Source organism: Streptopelia decaocto (genome assembly GCF_964273445.1).
Source record: "Streptopelia decaocto genome assembly, chromosome: 11".
NCBI classification, from domain to species: Eukaryota; Metazoa; Chordata; class Aves; order Columbiformes; family Columbidae; genus Streptopelia; species Streptopelia decaocto.
The window spans coordinates 3,329,923-3,354,354 of record NC_138666.1 but is presented as its reverse complement, the minus strand read 5'-3'; the positions used below and the strand labels follow the sequence as shown (position 1 = coordinate 3,354,354).

General features: G+C 42.6%; 1 protein-coding gene and 1 long non-coding RNA gene across 2 annotated transcripts; one reads left to right on the top strand and one right to left on the bottom strand.

Moving 5' to 3' along the window:
• Positions 1–1,041: 1,041 nt before the first annotated feature.
• On the bottom strand, positions 1,042–23,753 carry RBL2 (RB transcriptional corepressor like 2). The gene is made up of 22 exons (XM_082062711.1): positions 23,486–23,753; positions 21,551–21,681; positions 19,993–20,193; positions 18,733–18,797; positions 15,572–15,700; positions 14,533–14,693; positions 14,347–14,411; positions 13,446–13,632; positions 11,563–11,729; positions 10,786–10,895; positions 9,797–9,900; positions 9,296–9,433; positions 8,635–8,799; positions 8,023–8,134; positions 7,421–7,693; positions 6,743–6,999; positions 6,021–6,197; positions 5,783–5,854; positions 5,283–5,397; positions 4,181–4,383; positions 3,628–3,792; positions 1,042–2,845 (listed from the first exon to the last, which is right to left on the bottom strand). The coding sequence occupies exons 1-22, from the start codon at positions 23,681–23,683 to the stop codon at positions 2,675–2,677; spliced, it is 3,366 nt and encodes a 1,121-aa protein (XP_081918837.1). The 5' UTR covers positions 23,684–23,753; the 3' UTR covers positions 1,042–2,674.
• Positions 5,603–8,622, top strand: LOC309444689. Its single transcript, XR_014185139.1, has 3 exons — positions 5,603–5,877; positions 6,014–6,601; positions 7,923–8,622. It is a non-coding gene; the product is annotated as an uncharacterized lncRNA (long non-coding RNA).
• Positions 23,754–24,432: the final 679 nt, after the last annotated feature.

Here is a 24,432-nt window from a genome sequence, read left to right as displayed (position 1 = left end):
GCTGTTGGTGTCCGGTTGTTTCTGGGAGTCAGAACCCACCGCAGGTAAAGATCAGTAAAGCAATGACAAGAATGATAGAAGGATGCAATAAAAACGGTGGTTATATCAGCTGGGTTTTGTCTTTGAGCTGTCTGGACCTCTGCAGGTCTGGTGAGAAGGCTGGATTGCTCTCAATCCACACTAGTTGTAGAGTCTGCTGGAAAGAAAATAATTTTTTAAAGAATGCTGAACGTTTTTAGTTTAGAGTGGATAACCTGCAGCATCATGTTTTTTCTAGATGGAGAAAGGGGAGAGAACACTGACTGCGTCTCCTGCGATGGGATCCGTGTGTGGAAGGGAGCGCTGACGCAGCGCCGCAGGAATCCCGGCCTGGCCTCGGCTGGCCCACCACAGGTACCGCATTTAGTGAAAAAATTAACCGAGAAGCTTGTCCCTGCCAATACGTTGATAAAGGGGCATTTTCTATTATCGTCTCTGCAATTCTGAATTCTATAAAGAATATTACAGAAACACAAGTTACGCTGTAGTAGCTTCAACAGTGAAGTTTGCAGTTGGACAAGATGAGCCTTGTAGGTCCCTTCCAGCCAAACTGTTCTACGTCTTGAAACAAATTTCTATGACTTGGGATGTTTTTAGAAAAAGTAGCATCTACATATACATTTGTATTTTTTCCCCTTTAGAACAAGTCTGTAGTAGCTTTTTTAGCATTTGTTTCAAAGCGTACACTACAAATTGTACCTCTGTTATTATTTGCAGCTGTGGGTTACTAAACAACTTAGTTTCAGAAAGGAATAGAAACAACCGAAGCTGATGAAACTTAGTGCTGTGTTTGTTGTGTGACTGATAGGTGTGATTCTTTTATTAGTTTTAAACCAGTAAGTGCAGTGTTCGACTGCAGTTCTTGCACCCCCAGGTGCATCGCGTGCCTGTGGACTGCAGCTCAGCGATCCTTTTATTTTCGTTCTCAAACCCAGCACGTGAGCGCTGCAGACTTGTTGTAGCTTTGCATGTATGGTGCTTTTTCCACACAGGAACATAAAATTGTGAGTTTATAAATTCTTTATTGAAAAATACACTTGCGATATTTTCATACAAAGTAAATGTTAATGGTACAGAGTAACAGGAATTGTCTGACAATTTCATAAATATTTTTACAGAAACATCTACACAGTTTCTCACCATCAGCCTTCTCGTTACACAGGTAAGAATGAAAGATGGTTTTATCTTACTTTAATTGAATTTACAGTGAGTGGCATTAAGTCCTAAACGTTCCGATTATTCAGAGGAGCAGGAATGACTGAAAACACAGAGCTTTGAGCTTTTGCTTTCTTAGAAAAACGTGGAGAATCCGAGTGTGCTACATTTCACGCTAACGCTGCCAGTGTCCCCAGTTATGCCACTGAAAGGGAGCAAACTGGTCTACTGCAACAGCTGTTAGTGTGTTTAATTGCTTTCTTAATAAGAATGGTATTTTGCAAGTATTATTTTAAAAATGAAAACAACTAGTAAGTCTCATACATGCACCACTTTTTCATCCTGTTAGTCAGGGAGCAATTTCTCCCGGGCAGCCTGATTTAATACATTTAGAAACCAAAAACCAACCCAAACCCCATCCTTTAAAAACAAACAGAAAAGCCGAGTCTATGTGGTCGCCGTTCCTGACTCTCGGGAAAAGCGATCCGGAGAAACATTACAAGGGTATCAAGTCCCTTTTAAAAAGCAAACGTCCCCAGCTTCCTGCATGCATTGCTGCGTATACATCAGTTTAACAGGAACTCTTAATGCCGTTTGCTGAAGAGGGGAGCTATGGGCTGTCAATTTGGAAATAAATACAAAAGTCAAATTGCTTTGAATACAGAAAGATATCTGAAATCAGCCTCTGGAAAAAAATATTCACATTTAGAAAGTGCCATTGCAAATATACAGCAAAACTAATCTGCCTTAAAAATGATGCTTCACAGCCCTACCAAAAGTGCCACCTTTTGAACGTGAGTTCACTTTAAAACATTGCACAGCTAAAAACAATGCACAGACAGAATTCCCTACCTTTATACAGCAAGGTGCCCAAACTTTGAAGCAAAATAACATGATGGTGTTCAGGGGCACAAGGAAGATCCTGAATATAGACAGGATCCACTAGACAGTGTCCTTTGGGGCTTAAAAAGGCGATTCCCACCTTCCCTTCCCAAGCAGATCCAGACTCTGCTGGAATATTACTTGTCAGTCACCATTTTAGTGGAGGTTTTTCTTGTCATATAGTTGTCTCGGTGCGATGCTCCCGTGTCTGACACATGTACAACTTTCTACTCCAAAGACGGAAACGGTAAAGCGCTGGTAAAACCAGTATAAGGGGAGTGGTGAGAGCAGTCGGGTGTAAGTACCGGTTGCAAGCGGAAGGTAGCGAGCGGTGTTCGGGATGTGCTCTCCGCACCGAAAAGCTCCTCAGCTGCTGTGGGACACGCACCAGGAGCTGCCTGGCCTGCCCGGGCTCGGCTGAGCGCGGGGGGGATGCGTCTCCTCGCTGTCCCCATGGGACTGTCCGTTTGTTCCTGCCCTTCCCCACAGGCCAGGGGCTCCGCGCGGGCTGGCGGGGACGGCACGGGGGGCGGAGGGGACGGGGGGCCCTTGGCAGGGCCTGCGAGTCCGTGTGACGCGCTGAGCGGGCGATGCCGTCTCAGTGAGAGCCCCTGTCGTTCGCCACGTCCTGCAGTCGGCGTAACAGGGCAGTGTGATTCTCCTGGCAGATTCGCTTCGCCGGCGCTTCGGTGCCGTCTTCTAAGAGAATGCCTCTCTTCTTTGTTGGCGTCTCTCCCGTTCTGACCATGCTGTTTATTTCCTTTAGCCTCTGGAGAAAGGAGGGGAAAAAAAAAAATAGAATTATCTCCCAGTATTGTGGCTACCAAAATACAAAGTGAACTTTTGGCGACCGCATTACAGTGGGATGACGTGTGCTTTATCTCTGGAGATCTGTACTGTACAAAGTGCTTCTGGTGACAGTCTGTTTTAGTCACTGTCCTGCTCTTCCCCTTCCTGGTGTTAGCGTTACTCAGACTCACACTAACTCCTTGTTCAGGGCACGTGGAGCTGCAAGGCCGCCCATCCTCAGCTACAACTGCCTGACAGCAGAGGTGCAGCAGTTCCTGCAGTGAGGATGCCTGTCTGGGAGGATTTCACCTGCCCTCTCTGGGACCAGAGCTCACAGGGTTGAGCCTGTTGCACGCTCCCCTGGTAAGTCTGTGCACGTTAACAGCCGTTTGTTGGGTTTTCCCTGAACTGGGTGGATGAGAGCATGTGATTGTACTTTGTGTTCTGCTCCCCCAACAGTCTCTGTACCGAGTAACCCACCGGTTACCTGAAAGCAGAGGGGCCTGTCGCTGCACCCCCAAGTCTTTCATGTGTACCAGTGCAAAGAGTAAATTTTAAAAGTACACAAGCAGCTTGGACACCTAATTGTTTTACAGCTGCTTAGATACCTGAACTGACAGTTGGAAGAGTGTTAGTTGAGAAAATACATGGTAAACAACATGAACAGAAAGGTGTGTTGCACAATCTTCTCTAATTCCACTACCAAAAAGAAAAGGTAGAATTAAGGACTTAGGAAAGCAAATGAAAACCCTTTAGTCTCACCTTAGATGGGCTGCTGCTGAAATAATAGAATATCTTCTCTCGAGGAGAGAGAGCAGACTCGTTTTTGTGCGGCGAGATGTAGACGGGGTGGTTCTGGGACAGCTGCACCCTGCGCGGGGAGCCCAGCCGGACGAACGGGTACGGCGAGAGCGGCGGGGAGTCCGTCTGCGCGGGAGACACGGACAGGGCTCAGTGCTACTGCAGGGGGCTTCGGGGAGTCGGTCACCTTAAACACAGCTTAGTATTTTCTTGCTAATGTCATGTTTATGTATTTAGCACAGATGTGAGTTTTGTCATGTTATTAGGCTAGGTGAGTATTTTTTTTAATTGATTTCCCTAACCCTGGCTGAGGCTGGTGTATTTTGTACTGGAGGAAACAGCAAATAAGCATTGACTGTACTTGGTATTTCAGCAGCAGAGTATGTCCTTAAGTGAAATTGTCATTAAAAATATATAATCCTTTGAATTTGCTAAGAGGGAGGTTAGCCAAGAATACTGTGCGCATAGCAAAACAAGATGTATTTACTAATGAAAGGCAGAGAATGTAACTTACTGCGTTTGAAGTATACTTGAGGGCGAACTCTTTAATCTGCTCGATGTAGACGTTGTTGTAGAACTGGATGAGGTCCCCCCGCTCCTCCTCCTCCGTGTCGCTGTTGGGGCCGGTGAGGCGGGTGGGCGTGGGGGGCGCGGAGCCGGGGTGCGGCACGGGCAGGGTGCTGCTGGAGCGCATCACGGGGCTGCCGTCCCGGCTGCCTGCGGGGGAGAGCGGCCCCGGCACCGTCACAGCGCGGCCGCTCCAGCCCTGACGTTCACTGCACACCTGCCCGCGCTCCAGCGGCAGCAGCGCGGCCGTGCAGCCCGAGCCAGCCATGCCGACTGTGTCCCTCAGCATCTCGCGTTACAAAAAAGCGGGATGTTGTTGTCAAACACCCACAAACTGCTGAGTGCGTGTATGGAAACACGTTTGCTTTCTAACTTCTTAGTGGATAAACTGCAAATGCCTTTTCTGTATAGGCTCATCGCTATATAAGCAGAGCTAAAGCTCCATTTTTCAGGCATTCGCGCTAAACTTTTACCAGTAGCTCGCTCCTCTTGCCAGCTGGCACAATTTCAAATAAGGAACAGCAGTCTTTTTCAGCTGGTAGTAGAAATATTTGGCTTGGTAATACTTCTCCTGGTTTAATGTGGGAAGCTGCAAAATATATATAATTGTTTTCATCCCCTTCCTGCTGCCTCTGTGTGACAGAAAACATTAATACCTACAGTTCATACTGCCAGCTATTAAATATCTTGAAAACTGGTGCTAGGAATACACGGCATCACAGATTTGATTTGCTTTCCTTTATAAAATAATTCAAGGAAAGTGTATTAGTTCAAATATCAAGGAAAGAATCTCCAGAGATGCACTAAAATAGACGCTGTGGGCGGTTTGTTCTCACCTCTGGAGGCTGCTGAGATGTTCAAGACTCAAAGTGGGTGTAATATTGAGTTACAGCAACTCTTAAGTGTTATCAATATATTCTTAATTGTGTCCAGGTTTACCAAAGAAGGAGCAGTTTGGGGTGGTTTGACACAAAATCCAGCTCTTACTTTACGCACACTGTTTTGGAAATGGAGTTTACCCCAAGTGCCTGGGATATGGGCTCACTCACTTTTCTCTTTGTTCCTCTCTCTGCTCCGGTCCGTTGGTGAGTTCTGCTGGCTGCTGCTGTCGCTGCTGCCGGAGCGGCGGCGTCTCCGGCCTCGGATCAGGACGCTCCGATAGACCTGCGGGGAGAGCCAGGAGCGTCACCGGGGCGGGACGCGCAGTTACGGAGCTGGGAAACAACGGTCTGCGTGACACACCGGCCTCTGGAAGCTCCACTGGGGTATCACATTGCTGCTTGCAAATACAGCCTCCCACGAGGAGTATTGACCAATAGGTGCTGCCTCCTTAGCTTTTAAATGAAGGTATTTTCTATTTTAGGTACAGTTTAGCATTAAAAGCTTTTAGTAGCACTGGATTGTGGTTGTGACTGTTGTCTTTTGAGGAGAATGGCTCACAGGTGGCATTCCTTTAATACTAAACGTTACTTCAAAAAGCCATTCCTTCCTAAAATAGAACTGTGGCGTTTAATGAACCAGATCCCGCATTAATACCAGCTGTACTTACATGACTCTTGGCTTGTGGTTGTGTCCGGTAGCAGCGCATGATGTTCTGAAATGATCTGTCTTCCTTAGTAACCTGAGAGGAGATGGACAGAAAGGGTTAGTAGTTTTCCTGTGGGTTTTTTATTAGTTTGAGGGTTGTTGTGTGTGTTTTGTTGGGTTTGGGTTATTTGAGGAATTTTAATATTTGGAATAAGTCTTAAAGAAGTTGTTTGTTTGTTTTTTCTTCATTCAGGCCTCACCTTAGCCATCACGTAGATGGCACACATCAGCAGCTGATCCAGGTGTCTGTCCATCATGATTTCGGGGCAGTGCACCAAGGAGTGCTCAAAACATGTCCAGATCCTTTTCCGCAGCTCATCGGATATATCGAGTTTGGCGCAAAGGTCTCGCAGACGGACACTGGCCAAGTGATAGACCTGTGGGAACAGAGGCTGTGCTGGGGGCCACCGCAACACGGCTTTTCTTACCCAGCTAAAGGGGGTTCAGACTTGTGCACCCCACAGAACTTGCACAAACAATAAGCCAAGATTAATTAAATTTAACTTTTTTGCTGACAAGACATCGGTGTTTCCTGTACTGCTGTTGCTGCTAAGAACACATTTGAGTTACCCTGAGCGCAGGAAGGACGCTGCACAGCCTACAGCAAGCACTGTGCTGAATAAACCAGCTTGTCCAGGGGGAATTTCTTTCTTTCAGATGATAACCTTAGAGCAAACGGACACCTGGGAGTACTTCACAACTCCTGCTGCCTGTGGTGATAGTGAGAAGTTGTTTTGCTTTGTGAGTGAGCAGTTGCCTGCATCAGAACGCTACTGTTCAGGTATGTCCATGAATAGACAAAGAGTACAGATTAACTTTGAAATTGTATATTCTCTTAGTATTACTAAGTACAGCTGTTAAAAATCACTGAAGACTTACCAAAATGCAAAGTAAGCAAAGCACAAGTTAGACTGAGCGGTACCTTTCTGAAGAAGAGCGACAGCGAGCCCATCCTGCGAGGCCTGAGGGCGCTGGGGAGCTGCTGGGTCTGCCTGTGCTCCCCCGCGGGGACCTGCTGCACCGTCACCTGCCCCGGCAGCTGCAGCGCGGCCCCGGGCAGCGGCGCGGCCAGAGCCTGCGCGCTCAGCGGCTGCATGGGCGCCGCCACGGCCGGGGGCTGCGCACCCACGTTCACTTGCACCGGGAAGAAAGTGATCCCTCCGTTTTCATTGGCTATACCTGTAATGTAAGGAAAAAAAGTCTGAAATAAGAGCAAGTTCTTGGGGGCGGTGTTTGTGGTTGCTTGTTGGGCGAGGATTTTTAAGAATTAAGTAATTATTTTGTGAGTTACTCGTAAATATGTATTTAGTATAGTATATATGGAATTGTTTTGTCAAAATACTTTGCATTTTCATCATAAGGAGACAAGAAGATACTGAAGCAACTCAGTTTTATAACACAGGTGCTGGCAGTCCCAACAACCTGGTGCTGCATGTGTCCTGTCTCTAAATCCTGCTCATCTGTTCATACAATTCTTCCCAGTTATGAAGCTGTAAACAGACTTTTCTCTCCACTGGACTGCTGCTCCCTTTCCCCCGTGCTGCATACTAATGCTCTGACAGAACGAGCCTCAGCAACTGCACAGTGGCTTTTCTCTCACCTTGTACGGGTATGGTAACGGTTTGCCCGTTATTGGCGGTCACGGTGGCAGTTGCCACTGTCACCAGTGTCTGGCCGGGCACCGGTGTCACTGACATGGCCTCGGGATTCACATTCTGCACCGGCACCGTGTTCACCACCGGCTGCTGGGGGACACGTACGGGAGTTCCAGGCTCGGAGGCGTTGTCGTTGTCCACAAACAGCCGCCTCCTCGTGGGGTTGGCTGTGGGGGAGCTGTATCTGTCGTACAGGGTGGTGGGAGAGGAGGAGAGGCCTGCGGGTTAAAAGAACACACACGGATATACAACTCCTGTTGTAGGATCCCTTACTACACAAATAGTTGAAAGAATCTAATGAGAACCAAAATACGTCATGCAAGGCTCTTCAGGAAATGTTAACAATTCCTTATGTGGCTAACAGATTGCTTTGAGACATAACTTAATCTCATATAATGCTGTGTTCAGTCATTTGCTAAGCTGATGTGTTATGTTGTATTTTTCCAGAGAAAAAGTTTGAGCCGTGCACTGACAAGAACCCCACTGAGAGTTCAAAATTAAAGCCATGGTCTAAGTGGAAGCGTGTTATGCTGAAAAGAAGTCTCACCTTTGCCCAGCCCTCCAGTTTCGGCACGAACCTCGTTTAGTCTTCTTGGTGTCAACGGTGAACCCACAACACTGTTCCCAGCAGACCTCTCAAAGTACTGAGGTGGCATTACCTGAAATGTTTATACTTTTACTAGAGTGTCTGTATCACAGACCGACTACACAACAAATTTTTAAAAGCTTCTGCACTACAAACAGCAAAACTGTATGGAAGAAATAAAAACAAAGAACACTGAAGAACTTACCATAAGCCTAACTAAGACTTTGTAGTAATTGTACCACTTGAGAAAATATGAACTGTAATAATCCCTTTGTGATTACAATTAAAAGTCTGTACTTTTTACCACATTTCTTCTTTTCTAGTCATATTTTTAAGTGTGACTGGTCCAAACCTTCCCTGCTTGTCACGTTGGTCCTTGTGCTGGGTGACAGTCACCTCAGTCTCGGTTGGGCTGTCCCTACAGAGCTGTCGTGAGCAGAGCAGAACACGCTGCGCCTCTGTGTTCTCTGCACTCATCAGCTCCTCGTGCCAAACTGAGCTTTGGCCGGGTAAAGCTGCTCCCTGCCATCCTGTCCAATGAGGAAAACCAGGTAAAATGTGTCAAGTGCTCACCTCTTCACAGGTGGGAACTTTGTTTTCATTGTCTCTGATCCTGTCCCACAGAATGGATTCCTGTTTCCATGCCATACTTTCCAAGATCTGTTCTTCAATATGATTAAGGTGTTTCACTACTTCCCGACAAAGGCCATCCTCTGCTCTAATAAAAACCTCAATCACCTGTAAGGTGGATAATTATAATTAATATAATCTACTTGTTTCATATATTTTTTACTTACAGAAAAATCTAATTCTAATTTTCAAGGAAAAGACTGTTAGAAATATTAAGGCTGCGTTACTATGGCTCAATCGTATCTTGTCTTGCAGTTTTATCGCAAGGCAAATGTATTTATCTTTCCAAACACACAAACATGTCAAGCACTGTTGCAAAATAGCCACAAGAACAGCTCATGATAAAATGGTAACCCGTTAGTTCCTGTACAGATACAGGGACACTCCTCTTGTGTCTAATTGCTAGCAGTATTTTCAGTATTTTGATTAAATGCCTAAATACACCCTGGGATGACAGATGATTAGGTAACATTTTTTCAATTAAAAAAGAGGCAAAGCTGAGAATGAGGGGTTAACGTGTAAGTTAACGTGCAGGTAAGGAGATGACTTAGTGTGAGTCAACAGAGTACTTGTGATCACTATTTCTAGCTATTAAACTCTTTACCTTATAAAAATGATAAACTGGAATGTCGAATATCTCGGTGATGAAGGGGAAGTTTCCAGGCGGGTTGTAGGTGAAGATAATGATCTCGAGGCAACACGCCAGCAGAGACCTGTGAAACACATCCTGCTCCAGAATTGCCTGCAAGAGAGTCACACGTTTTTAATACTTAATGTACAGTGTAACTATAGAATAGTAAAATGCTTTCGATTCTGCCTCAACAGCAAGATCATCAGGCTTATAAAAAGGTCTTTTCTTATAAGAGACAGAACAGAATCCAAATGAGACATCTTTAATTATTAAAGGTTTCATATATCATTGTGTTTGCAAACACAGATGAGTTCCTGTACTGTTTTTTCTTCTCCCATTGAGGTGTGTGTACAGGCTACTTTTTAGAGATGTTTTTTTTTCCCCTAATTTTAAATACCTGTCTGCTCTATAACTGTTTTTTTTTTTGTAGATCCAACTTTAAAATCAAGGTAAAATTGGATTAGTTTTCCTTACAGATAAATCAGTGTCCCCCAGTCTCTTCTTCTCTTGCTCGATGACCGACTCCAACACCTTGTAGTACAGCACCTCAGCACGACGGAAATGTTTGCTGGCAACGTCTGCAGGAATTGGAAACAGAAACTATATTGTCAAACGCGATCAAAGAATTCTGTTCTTGATCTTAAGAGGTACAACAGTTCAGTAGCTTGTGTGGATTTGTGTGCTGCTGTGGCTACAGCACTTGCACAAGTAAATCAGTTAAAGTTAACTTAGGAATCCGTCTCCTGCTGCACCGCCTGGTGAATACAGAGCAGAGTAACTTCTTACTGAACCCAGGAGTGATGGAAACACCATATATAAGAACAAACTTTAAATTGCTATAATCTAATAAACACATTTCAAGTTCAGAAAATAGATTGTTTGGAAAGTATTCCTATATGGATCCCACTTGCACAGTGCAACAGAGAACACTGAAGCGACAGTGTTGACTAGAACAACCACAAAGCAACTATTAACAAACAAAAAAGTCAAGAGCATCTTCCTAATTTTTAATCCGTCTTCATGTGCTTCACAAATCTTGACAGCTTTGCAAATAATACTTTGTGTTTATACTGGCAGGGTTTTAATAATATCTGTACTAAGCCTTCTTTCTGTGTCAGCCAAAACCGCTGTAGGACTTTTAACGACTACAGTTGGGCAGATTTTGCGTGGCTGACAAATGCTGTAATAGAGAGAAATGCAGTACCCTTCAGGGTGCTTTTTTTTGCCCTTCTGTAGAACCAAAAGTATCCTCACATTCCAGTAATTTAAGCTAAGCCTGGTTATAAAATTGTATGCATGGTTAGAATTTGCCCTGCCTTAGGAACAGCAGGAAAAGACAAAAGTAATGGAAAAGACTCTTGTCCTAAAGCATAACCCGTAAATAAAGCTGTAAGCTACTTAAAAGTGATAAATGTGTTTACAGGTATTTTAATTCTTATCTGTAGAAGTAAAATGCTTCTCACCTTTGGAAAAATGACTGAATTCTCCTTCGGCCTGCATGCTCTGGCAGTATATTTCATGCATTTCTTTCACTCTGTTTGCAATGGACTGAGAAGGATCTCTGGAACATGACCTGAAAATAAAAGCTACAGATTTTCAACAGTCTATTCCTACTAAGACCAAAAAATTTTAAAATCTACAACTGTTTTTATCCTATGATTAAAGCATGAAATTATAACTCTCTTGGACAGCAATACGAGCACACCCATATGTGCCTGTGTATGGACTGTAAAATGTCCACAGCATATTATTGTTATTATTATTATTATTCCTGTATATATTGTAGTAAACATGCACATCTTTTCATGGTCAGGGATAAACAACATTTTCCACATGATTCAAAAGTTGTTTGAAAAACATATTGTACCTGAGGCAACAGTTTATCTTACATAGAGAATAGATTTTATTTTTAATTTCCTACAGCATAATGTGTCTTGCTGGGTAGTGAAATTTGCTAAGTAGGAAGAAGGAAATGACTTAAAATGTTGTATTAGCAGTTTGCTGTTAGAGAAGCTCAGAACTGTTTGGTTTAAAATGCTGTATGTTCTTACAGCCATCAATCTCTTACGGACAAAGGTGTCTAAATAAAGAGAACAGAGTCTTTTGAAATTTAAATGTCTCTCTGGGTCTGATTTTACTCCATTTTCCTCACATTTGAAATGACACTGTTTAGCATTAACATTTTTGATTAAAACTATTTTTAAAATAGAATTATTTGCTCACCTGAATACCAAACTTACCTGAGTATTTGCTCCAGGTTTTCACTGGGGGCATTTTTCAGTCCTGCCAGCATCGTATGAAGGCGGCTCAGACTGTACGTTGCTATGGAAACAGGTGTCACATATGGGTTGCTCTCTTTAATATACTTGCGGCCAGTAAGTGGGGTTGTAATCCTAAGTGATTTGGACTGAAAAGACAAAAAATAAGCATATATGACTGTACATTATTATGAAAATTTTAACCAGCAGGATTCTTACCTGGTGTTACAATACATGCCAGGAAATAATGGCTAAGAATCAAACAGCCCAAAGGAGCTTGTGTCTCAGACAGGAGCCAGCAATGAAAGATTTCTCTGTGCCACTGGGACATTTGTATGAAATTGTGCTGTACAAACATACAGAGAGGATGTGACCTTGCAGCAAAAGGCAGAGACTGGCAGACAAGTGTGAACCAACCAGGCCTGTCTAAAAAAAACCAAACCCAAACCCCCCCAGCAGTGCCGTCCCTCACGTACCAAGGGCAGCCAGAGCGCGCACTGAGCCAGGCTTTCCTGGCACCAGGTTTAACACCACGAAAAGTTCCCCTGAATCTAACCGCCAGCATTTTAATTTGTTAGCATCAGGTTAAGTCACCACATCAAAATAATTTAAAATCAAAGACGTTCTTTCAACTAGACTACAACAAAACCAGTGCATGTCCTCAGTGCCCGGCCCAGCTCCCAGCACTCCTCCCATTTTCCACACACACTCCCCATGTGTTTTGTTTGTCTCTGTACTGGACAGGAGCGATGGTTCCCCCAGCCCTGCTGCTTCACCCCAAAATGAAAACCTGCAATTTACACACCCAGGCCTACGCCAGCAAAACATGGTGGCTGATTAATGCTCTAAGCAGATCAGAAGCAAAGAATTAACAATTTGCACTGATTTTGCAGATAAAGTTATTTTGATCTTTCCTCTGAAGAATATTGAAGGCCATTAACCAACTCTGGAAAAAGATCACATCGCTGTTCCAGGGATCTAGACTGTTCCACCCTTCTGCTCTCTGTAATCTAATTGTACTAATGCAGCTTATATCCTCCTTTCTTTGCCTGTCTTGTGCCCTTCCTCCTTTAAGACAGCTTTTCCATCTTCAGGAACATTTTGTTGCTCTACAATCACAGGTATATATGTCTGCATTCAAAGCCAATGCCTGTTTTTGAAAAGCTCCTCTAGACACTTTATGATTCTGAACCGCGTAGTGTTCTTTATCCTCTCAAAGACCATATTCTGTGCTATTTTATTGGTCATATAAAAAGACATATCTACGTATCATGCTTTTAGGCAAGCAAAGTGAAAACCATTATCTGGTGATTTAAGTGAAACTCTAAACAGATGTAATATTAACACCTGGAGCACATCTGTTAAAAGGAAACAACAATAAAACTCACAGAGCAAAGTGCTGAGCAGCTTTGAGTATGTTAAACACCAAACTCTGCGTGTGGGGCAGAGCTGTGAGGGGCGGGGAAGCCACACGGGTGGGTCCAGAGGCCCCAGCAGCTGCAGAACTGCCCGTTCTGCTGTGCTTGGAAACCTTCACAGAAACCTTTACCCAAAGGTACCTCTTTAGGTAACTACCAAAATAGTGTCTATTCTGAATTTAAACAATGAAAACCCAAATATTTGGAGAAATATCGGAGGAAAAAGCCAAACAACAACAAAAACCCACACACAAAAAAACCAACAAAGTAAACAATATCAATTCTCAATCAGTTACAAGTTGTAACTCAGCTGTGCTGTGCACACTCCCAGACCACCTTGAGAAATCAAGACAGTAATATTTTAGTAGCCGCTTCTCTTCATCAGCCACAGACTAACTCAGCTCATGCTCTGTATAAAACCAGCAGTGCAGACGACGTCACACCCACCTTGTCAAAGTGCTGCTGCAGATTGTGCTTCACTTGTACGCGTTCGGCTGTTTCCATTCCTGAAGTTGTATTTAAGCACCGCGTGAGAGTCCCAATTTCTTCATCTGCGTCCTCCCCGAGAAATATTCTCTCATCGAGGTTTCCTACTGACAAGACGTACTCCTCGTAGGCCTTGTTGATGGCTTTGCTGCAGCAGAAAAGACAAATACAAACCCCCCTTTATTTAGACAGTGCTTTGTTCACCTGCCTCCTAAATGAACACAGTTCTGGCCTCTTGGAGTCCACAGTTTATTTTAACCCTGCCTGAAGCACTGGAGCTGCTTTAAAATCTACAATATCTTAAAACACAGCAGTGCCGAGGACATTATTTTTCCATTATATCTGATGGGTTGCTATTTAGTATAACTGCAGGAAGAACATAACACTAAGAACTCATTTTTGGCTGGAAATTCCTCAAAACTTACAGAGCATCACATCATCTCAAGCTAAGTTTACCATTTTCAAACCATTTAAAGGAAAATAAGTCCCACTCATAAGCATCTCTAGGTTTATAAAGAAAAAAATACCATAAAGCCTGTTTTTTCTCTCCCACTTCCCACTCAGTGTGCTCCCACATCTTTTTCATGCTGACACTTGAGTTATATACAAAAGAAATAGACAAAAAAATAAAAGTAGGCACCAAAGAACACCATCCTGGGGAATCATTCCTCTTTCAAACATATCTCAGACTGTACCATCTCAAAGAGCAGGAATTGAAATGCAATGTAAAATATGAATATTAATAAATACATAAGCCAGCCAGCCCGTATCCCCAGTAAGATGTAGATAACAAGGCAAGTGCCATTGTGTCACACTTCAGAGGGCCACTAGTGCAAAGCAAACCACGAGCATTGTGACTCACAAGCTGTCTCCAAAGTTCCCAGGATCTAGAAAGCCAGTCAGATTTTCATCTTTGCCTTTCAAAAGCTGTGAGACAGACAGTTAAAAACAAAGTTAAGAACACAGGATAGATATTTCAGGCCTTACAAAAGCTTTGGAAATAACAAGTAAGGAGAAATTTTTCTACATTACAGATTTCTTGACCAACCTTTTTGTCGAAAAGTTTCCGAATGTATGGCTTCCAAAAATGTTCCTTTATGCCTTTTGCTTCTAAAACTAATCCATAATGTAATGAACACAGTTTTTCAATGATGCAGGGGGGATCAGATGATACTTTGTAATCCTTACTATGGAAGTCTTCAGGTAAGCCTACAATTAAGAACACAATATTATTTACTTTTGCAAGTCCATATCCTGTCTTCTTATTAAATTCTATTCTGTGTTGTCTAGGTAGTGTGAAGTTAAAATGGTGAAATAATTAGTTCTCTTGAAAGAATTATTAATTATACAACACCCACTCAATCTGCCAATGTTATCAAAACTCAATCTTGAGTAGAGATTTAAAAAAAATAGATATTTAGTGATAAATATTTAAAAGCCAGTTCTAATAGAAAACCAATCAAATGCTCATGAACTATAAAATTTATTGAAATAAATTTGAGACAATTGTCCCAGTTCCCATCTGAACCACTATGAAGTAAATGCACAGCACTGAAAACGAAGTGTGAGCCTGGAAAGCATGGTGTCGGAAATGCAATAGAAACTTCTCCCCAGTCATTTGTATTTGTGGTTATCAAGTCCATTACACGTGTCCATTCTCTTCAGACAGAGAACAGCAACAATCCAGAAAGGAGAGAGAAACCACCCAGTTGCTGCTCTCGGATCTGAGCAGCGGATCTTTCCAAACTGGTGCCTCTCGGGAACACTCCGGTCTGATGTGTCCAGAGATGACTGTGCCATCAGGTGTCTTTAACTGAAATTTTTACTTGGAAATTCCTTCTATGGTATTTCCATAGTAAATTACATTCTTGACTTACTATATTACTGACAAAATTCAGCAGTCTGTTATTACACACTACATTAATAGAAACCTGACTCTGTAGTCTGACATAGAAAATATTGATTCCCACATATTTGAAATCAATATTATTAAATTTATTCTCTTCCACATAGATTCATCCTAATTTCAGTAGTCTTAGAAGTCCTTGCAGGCTTTGGATAAAAGTAGATAGTTTTTTCCAATGTACCTTTAAAATTCGGATTCAGAAGTTCTTTACGGTTTGGACACTGGAGAGCGTTTCCATACACCAGATCCAAAGCACATAACAAGAGATGGTAGGAATTGACCAAGTCATCGCTGATCATAGGAAAATTACCTATTGGAAAGACATAAGAGATTAATTGAAATTAGCATTGATTTAAAATCATTTTAACCAATAAACTGTTGAGATTTGTATTACAATAAACAATGGAGTCTTGGAAACACAGACTCTGGTAACTACAAATATCTGGATAGAAACACAGGTAGTAAAACATACACACTAAAATGTGGAGAATGTAACAGTAAAATATGTTTTCAGGAACAGCAGCAACTGTGTAGGAACTCAAATACATTGTGCTGTTCTGAAAAGAAACCCTACAAAAGGCTGATAAAGGGGTGCTGCAGACTCCCTCATCCACAGCGATCGGGTTACTCAGCACATCGATCACTTGGAGCAGCACCAAGAGCACAGTGCGAACGCCCTCAAGGAGAGTTTGTTACCGCGACTCTGGCAGCACAGGCCCCTGTCTGCCCCTTACATCCTCACTCCATCTGCCGGAGGCACAACTTTGTTCTAAAGGCATGAAGAAGAAGAGGTGTGAAGGGAAGAGCGGGTTCCGACTGACCCTCCCTTCCCTGTGAGGTGTTGCAAAGAACTTTAAGTTTTGCTCGGCCAGACCCAAAAGTGCTCAGATGTCCCAGAAAACACAAGCGCTGCTCTCTGCTCCAGCTCCCCCATTCTCCAGGACGGATCTATGTGCAACTCAGAGTCCGGAGATCCTTTTTCTTTTCCAGTCTGTTCTCTTTACAAAACTCTTGTTGTAGGCATGATCATCACAAACAGTAATAAATTTAACTCGTTTGTAAAGCACAAGAGAAATAAAGTTAAAATGTGTCTCTCTGATCTGGTTTACAATGTAGCTTTAGTTCATACACCTCTAAAGTGTTTTTCAGTTATCACCTTCCTGTACAAAAGAATCCCTGTAACCTCTTCTATCACCTTTCACAAAGATGATATTCAGATTAATTACTCTTTACTGAACTCATTTACGTTTATGACAAACATTTAAAGGAACAGCCATAGCTAAAAGCAGTCTTGTAAACTAAACTATACCGTTAATACCATAAATCACAATTCCATGAATTTACATGCACAGTGTGATTTTCTATCACTCTATTTTTTTTCCAGGTAAGCTCCAAATCACTCAGCCGAGCCCATTCTAAAGAACAGGTTTGTCTCCTTGAAGAAAACTGTCATATAGTAATAAACTCACTCAGAGCACATAAAAATGTAGATATTATTAACATTTTTTTCTAAATCATGCTGTTACTTTTCTACCAGTAACATACCAGCTTGTTCAAGTTTATATTCAATTTTCTGATTTCATGTTTGTTAAAAGAAGAATAATTTCAATGCAGATAATTGGAACAAATAAAGAAGCCTACATTAAATGTGTATTAACTGTACACATTTATCAGTTATTTCAAAATCATTAAAGGTTCATAGCAATGAAAGTGCTGAATACAATAGCAAAATGTTAATCAATAAAAATCTTAAAGAAGTAACTCTCGTAATGTAAGTTTACTTTCACACCCATGAAGTCTAGCGCGGCAATCGTTACTGTCAGCACAGTCAAAACTAAATCTAATTTTCAGTACCAATAGTTCCATACAAATGATTTGTCAATAGCATTTCAAACAGTAGCTTATTGCTCCCCTTCACAGCCTAGTAGCAGATAATAAAAATCAGTTATCTCAGTGTGGTAGAGGGATATTTTTTTCCTTTCCATTTTAAAGAAATAAAGTCAAGCTAGAGAGTTTAAAGATAAATTCTTACAAGTGCTGTGCAAGAACTGCAGTGTCCCCAGACAAAGCCGCTGTCTTTGCAGCGCACACCGAGGGTACGACCACGAGCTGCCCGGCAGCGATGGCAGCGACAAGCCCCAACCTGCCACTGCTGTGCGGTTGCCATGATGAGGATTACTTGCCACCCTCAAAACACAGCGAACACAACTTCACAGGAATATTTAATGCCTTAAATGGCCAACATTATTTTACATTTTTGTGCTGCCACACTTTAATAAATCTACCACTAGTCACGTCCTAATTTTTGGTTTACAATTACTGAAAATTTTCCTTTTTCTTGTAAAACTAAATTGGCTATGCTATCACCTTGGTAATTTCTGCAAATTTAACTTGTATATCTGAAACTACTCACCAATTAACATGTAGTTAATTTATGATGTAGTTACTCAAACATATTAACCAATAACTTAGCAATAGGAAGACTCGTAAAGTTCCTTTGCATGTTGCCAACTGTCCAATCTACCTATAGAGGTGAGGATTTTATAGAAAGAAAAATCTATGATTTTTTCAGACTGACCTATTTTCGCTCTCGGCTGCCTGACTGTGCTAGAGAAGCAGAGTCCTGACTGCCTGGAGATAAAGTTCAGTACTAACTCTCCTCTGGACTCAGTGGAACATAAATCCTGCTGAAATCCTTTACTATTGCTATGAACTTTAAGGCTGCACTTACAACAAAGGTCATATACACATTGCAATATACTGTCTGTCGATTGCATTATTTCTACAGAAGTGTATTAAGAGAGGAACCCCTTATGTGTTCTAAAGGAATATGAGTCTTCAAGATAATCAGCCATTTATATATATATGAACACACACGCTACGTACGCAATGCAGATGGTTATTTGATGCAGTTGCCGTGTGCTCATTATTTAACGAGGTTGGAGGCACAAAGGTTGTCAAAAGAATCAGAACGCTATCTGTGATACTAGTGCAAAAGAATTCACACCTAGGGTTTTATGATAGATTTTTACTAGAATATAGGATCAAATTTATTAAACATTTTCAGTGTTGCTGGAAACTTACACCTTATGTTAACTACAATAATGTCTAAATATGAATTCACTAAAATTCTAAGCTACTTTTTCCCTTGGTATTTCAGCATAAATCTCCACGATACTGGAAACTTTGTAAAACATAAAAGCTACCAAACTATTTGGGCATACAGCTTACCTTAGAAGTGTGGTAAGACACACAGCTGGGGAAACCCTGCAGCTATTCAGCATTAGGGACTGATATAACAAAACCAAGTTTGCAGTATTGAATCCCTTTCAAATCTCTTACCTTTTGCATGAACAAACAGCACCCAACAAAACTGGAAAACTTCAGTCACAGTGCACGGTTGCCGTCTTTTGGGGAAAAACACAGCAGGAAGGCACACGATAAGCTCAATGAATTAATACTGATAGAACATCATACAACATTCAATCATTCTAAAAGAAAATGAAGATTTACTGCAGTGCAGCCAAAGCTGTCCATACTCAATAGTTTTCCTAAATCTCTTTCCTACTTTGAAGTTTCTGGCTAGTAAGTTTGGTCTCTGTTCTTGGTAACAGAAAAATCTATTGCATGTAACACAGCTCATCCTTCATCAGGTTATGTGAAGAATGGTTTCAAATGTCAAAATTAATATAGATTTGACACAAAAAACAGGAAGTATCATCTTCCAACTTAACCTTCAAAATGATTTCACACCTTGCCATCCAAGCTAATCAACTAGCAGGGTTTGCTCTTCTTAACAAAAAAATGTATTTGCAGTATATTTTTATTTCCACATTATATGCAAACATTAATCTCAGTACGTAATTCTATCTATAGTCCAATTCCAATTTACTCACCATTTGCATTATCCAACAAAATAATTTAGGTACAACCCTCTCTTTTACTATAGATTCAAGTAGATTTGGTTACAAATGTCACCAAGTTATGGTAGCAAGAACATAGAGCGGGAAAAAAAAAAAAAGAAAAATGAAAAAGCCAAAAATCTCACAAAGAAATAGCCTGTAAATATTAGAAAAAGTAAAATATAATAATAATAATAATAATAATAATAATAATAATAATAATAATAATAATAATAATAATAAAGCAAACAAACCACAACAGCAACCAAAGATAGCAACCAAAAAAGACACCTCATAGTAATGTCAATTAAAGAAATAATGAGTGGGAATAAATCAATCTCTGCTAACTGCCATGAGAAATCACAAGCCACGTTTCTTAGTGCTGGCACAGACAAAATCTTGTTGAGACCAGAATAACCAGAAAAGGCCAGCACATAATTTTCCTAGCATTCCTAATAAGAACAATAACAATGAAATAAAGTTTTTACTGTAAAGTAAAATATCCAGAAGAACTATGTCTATGAACTGAACAGTGGGATTCAAAAATTACTGCAGGTAAAGACAGACAAACCAACCCTGATCCTATAATGAACTACCAGGAAAATACAGTCAAAATTACAGCTAAACCAGCTGAGCAACTTCATTCTATTTTTGTAAACAGTCATACTCTAAAATCACTCCATTAATAACAGAAAGGTACCTCTGTTTTCTTCCTCTCTGTTGCCGAGGTTGATCTTCTTGAGGATATCTGAAAATGTCCTGAAAAATGGGCTCATACTTCTTAAAAATGACTGCAGAAACAGTAAAGTTTCTCTCTAATCTCTCAGTTCTTTCTCTGAATTGTGAGGGTAGATTTGCCATGTCTTCCCATTTTTTCATCTTGTTAAAAAACTCAATCAAGCTGAAAAAAAAATGACCAGGTTAGATTGGAAAAGTGGTGGGTTGTGGGGGTTTTGTGTCTATGTGTGTCTATGTGTGTGGTTTTGTTGTTGTGTGTCTTGTTTTTTTTTTTTCTGGAGGGAGGTCTATGTGGCTCTTCCTGTTGTCTGTGTTCTTTTTTTTTTTTTCCCTATGAAATATACCATGTATTTTACTTATTTACAACAAAAGTGCAATTTCTGCTTCCCAATCTACAGATAAAATAGTGGCATGGCAAACATGACAAGGTACTCACAGTCACTCCTTCACCCATAAAAAAGGATGAGCTCAGACAGCTCACAGAGTATTTTTATATCCTTGGTTGATGACCCTGTTAACTACATGTTCTTAATTCTGGGCTTTTCCTCCCAGAGACACGATCAGCTCCAACAGTCAGATTACATTAAAATCAGATTTCCTTTTTTTTTTTTTTTTTTTTTTTTTTTTTTTTTTTTTTTTTTTTTTCATAATTTATTAACTTAAATAAAACAAACTCTGAGTTCTACAATGCTAAGATTCTCCAAAGTATGAGAACCCCCTAAGTTTCACTAAATTTTGCTTCATTAATTTGGTTTTAATTTATTTTTAATTCCTTTATCTACACTCACTTTTTCATTGTTACTTATCTTTGATAGCCCAGACAACAGAAACTATTTATCCATATTCTGTTCCCTGAATTTTTGATTTGGGAAAAAACAAACCCATAGGTTTAAAAGGAACACTTTTGTATTGTTGAAACCAATAGCAATGCTCCAACAGTAAAGGAGATGGGGAGAAAAAGCGCATAAGAACTTTTTTGTCCCCCTAGCCTACGAAACTGTTACAAAACAATCAGATTGCTAACAAATAAAGTCAAGAGTTTCAGGAAGCTTTTCTTATGACTTTATGGACATAAACATTTGACACAAATTTGTTTATCAGATTATGAAACTAAAGTAATGACACACAGAACATGGGAAAAGCTAAGTTCCCTTACAAAAAAAAAAAAAAAAGTGTATTTTCACAGACAAATAAAAATGGTTTCTCATGTGAGAAGTTCACACTTTGCACACTCTTCAAAAACAGACAGTTATTCAGCGACTGGTTTCTTTCTCTTTTGAGAGAGGAAAGGCAATCTCTGACTTTCAAAAACCAGTGTTTTACGCCATAGTAATGACCAAATGGAGCTGTCCTACTTCTGTGGCAATGAGCTATAACAGAGATACTGATGATACAAATTCTATCTTTAAAAGCAGGAAACAAGACATTTAGCCTTTGTGCTCAATTTCTAAATTTCACAAGCTGATATGCAGTTTTTCAGATTTTGCAAGTGTTGACAAATTAGCAAAAAGAAAAGTTACCTTTGTTCAGAACAACGCAAAATTCTTGTTAAGGATACATAATTTCCCTCAGCTGTCCCTTTGCTCACAGTTGGAACTGATTTTCTGCAAGCCACGTACAAGGCACACGCCAGCCAGTGCAGATCATTGCCCTGTGAAGTAAAACATCAGGCATCTGAAGGACTTAGTGGAAAACAAAAGCATACTTTTTCAGCCATGCACCCAACACCAAGAAACAGGATAGAACTGTGCCCTAAACTCACCAAGCCCAACTGGTGACAAAGTCGATTCCTGTTTCAAAGTTCTGTTGAGCTACTTTGTGTTTTTAATTACAAGAAAACCAGGTGTTAAACAGATACTTCACAGCGAACTGTGTCAAGGCTGAAATTACAGTTACCTGTATAAATTTAATGTTTGACCCAAAGTTTAACAATGTATTTTTAGTGTTACTCTTCTGCAATAACATTTTGTACTGACTTGGTGTTACAAGAAAAAAAAAACAAAGGTACAGGTTGTTGCTATCAGAACATTCTCCTGCCCTGAACAGTGGGAGCAGAAAAAACATTTTTCTCTGTATTACGGAACAGAATAATTACTTAATGTGAAACCTAAAGACAGAAATTAATTCCAATGAAAATCTTTCAAATCTTATTATCCCTCTTTCTTTAAAACACAGAATCCCAGAATGTCAGGGATTGGAATGGCCCTGGAAAGCTCATCCAGTGCAATCCCCCCATGGAGCAGGAACACCCGGATGAGGTTACACAGGAAGGTGTCCAGGCGGGTTGGAATGTCTGCAGAGAAGGAGACTCCACAACCCCCCTGGGCAGCCTGGGCCAGGCTCTGCCACCCTCACCATGAACAAGTTTCTTCTCATATTCAAGTGGAACCTCCTGTGTTCCAGTTTGCACCCATTGCCCCTTGTCCTGTCACTGGTTGTCACCGAGAAGAGCCTGGCTCCATCCTCCTGACGCTCCCCCTTTCCATATCGATAAACATTAATGAGGTCACCCCTCGGTCTCCCCCAAGCTAAAAACATTTGGGTTTTGTTGTGTTTTGTGTGGGTTTGTTGTTGTTTAACAGGAAAAAAATAGTACAAAACAGGGGCTCAGCACACTGGATCGGGTGTTTTGCACCGGAGCAGCCGGTGCGGGTGCGGGGCCGGTCGCCCCCCCGCAGCGCTCCGGGCCCGGCGGGACCAGCCGCCCGTATCTCCGCACGGCTGTGGAACAGGAAACCCTGAATAACCCGATAACTCCAGACACACAAACGGGCGTTTTCATAAGCGCCACCTTCGTTTTCTAAAAAGCCACCGGTAAAAGACACCGTTCAAAACAAGGCGAATGCGTCATTTTATGTCACCTCTTTAAAGAACGACGGTACAAAACCCACACGCCTTTAAACACCCGCGAAGTTTTGTGCCACGTTCACGCAAACCCCTATTTATTATAATTTATTATAAATGCGCTGAAAGCACCTACGAGGGCAACTCGGTGTGACCCGGGGGTGACAAGCTGACGGCTGCAGCCGGACGGGCCGAAGCAGAAAGACCGCGGCCACACGACCGCTTTTATTTTTATTATAATTTTATTTTTTTCGGCCGCCGGCACCGCGGGTTACGGTTTCTGGCCGCTCCGGGAGCCGCAGACGCCCCGGAGAGCCGCGCTGCCCCCGCGGGCCAAGGCCGCGACCGAGGGAGGGGCTGGGGGGGAACGTCCCTCACGGCGCCTCCGCGGCTGAGGCGCCGGCCCGGGCGGGGCGAGGGCGGCCGGGCCCAGCGTGCCCCCGCTCGGCTGCAGCTGCCGCCCGGCGTGAGGGAGAGGCCGCCGCGCCCCAAGGGCCGTCCCCTTCCCTCCCCCAGCTTAACCCTCCCCGTCCCGCCGCGCTGCCCGCCCGGGGCCGCCGCCTCAGCGCGGCCGCTCCCCCGGCCCTGCCGCCCCTCCCTCCCTCCCTCACCTCCAGGGTGTAGTTGCGCTTCATGCTCTGGTAGCTGAGCCAGGCCTCGGAGCGGGCGCGCTCGTCCATGTTCAGGCTGCTGCAGAGCTCCTCGTAGCGCTGCCGGGTGTCCCCGTCCTCGGGCGGCGGGGAGGGCGCGGGGGGCGCGGCGCCCCCGGCCCCCGGCTCGGCGGGCTCGTCCTCCTCCTCGCCCGGCATCCCGCACCCCGGCGCTAGGGGGCAGCGCCGCCCCGCCGCTCACTGCGCCTGCGCCGTCGCCCCTGGCCGGACGCGCGTTCGAATCCAAACACCCCGGCGCCGGGCCCCGCCCCCGCGACCTCTCATTGGCTGACAGGGCAAGGCTGCGCGCAGGCGCACCGCGGCCTCCCCTCCCGCCATGCACCGCGGCGGCGCTCCCGGAGGGCGGCGGGGTGACACGTCACGGGCCGGGAAACCGCCTCTCTCAGGCGTTAGAGGCTTTGCCAAGCGATTTATGGACGCTGCCACAAGTTATTACAGCAGTGTGCTTGCTACTGAAAAAAAAAATTAATCTACTCTTTCAAAATCCTTTAGATAAAACCCCAAAGTAACAGAGCCCACCCTCTTTACCAGGGGGCTGTGATGACACCCACATCCTCGATGCTTCGGGACATGAATTGAAATGGTTTAAACATGACTGCTCCTGTACAAAACTGAAAATAACGTCATTTTTCATGTAATGGTCTAAGTGAAAACTTTGACATGTTTAGATACACTGAAATCTTTTTCATCCCTCAGGACAACAGCAATGCTCAACTCAAACAATGAAATAAAGAGATATCCTCATCTAGTATTTTACCTTAAATCTCAGCTGACGAAGACCAATGATTACAAAGATTTCACCTTTTTGTTTTTTTCTTCCTCTAATGACTCTGAGAACTTTCACTACACTGAAAAGCAAAAAGAAAAACCATTTATTTAGGTTATAA

What these genes read in the sequence shown, in the direction of transcription:
- RBL2 (XM_082062711.1), bottom strand. Translation starts at nt 23,683, where the DNA reads ATGCCGGGCGAGGAGGAGGACGAGCCCGCCGAGCCGGGGGCCGGGGGC. An exon ending in AACCTGGAGCAAATACTCAG is followed by an intron (nt 10,896 to 11,562) that starts GTAAGTTTGGTA and finishes TTTTATTTTCAG; the next exon opens with GTCATGTTCCAGAGATCCTT. An exon ending in CAGTTTATCATTTTTATAAG is followed by an intron (nt 8,800 to 9,295) that starts GTAAAGAGTTTA and finishes TCCACCTTACAG; the next exon opens with GTGATTGAGGTTTTTATTAG.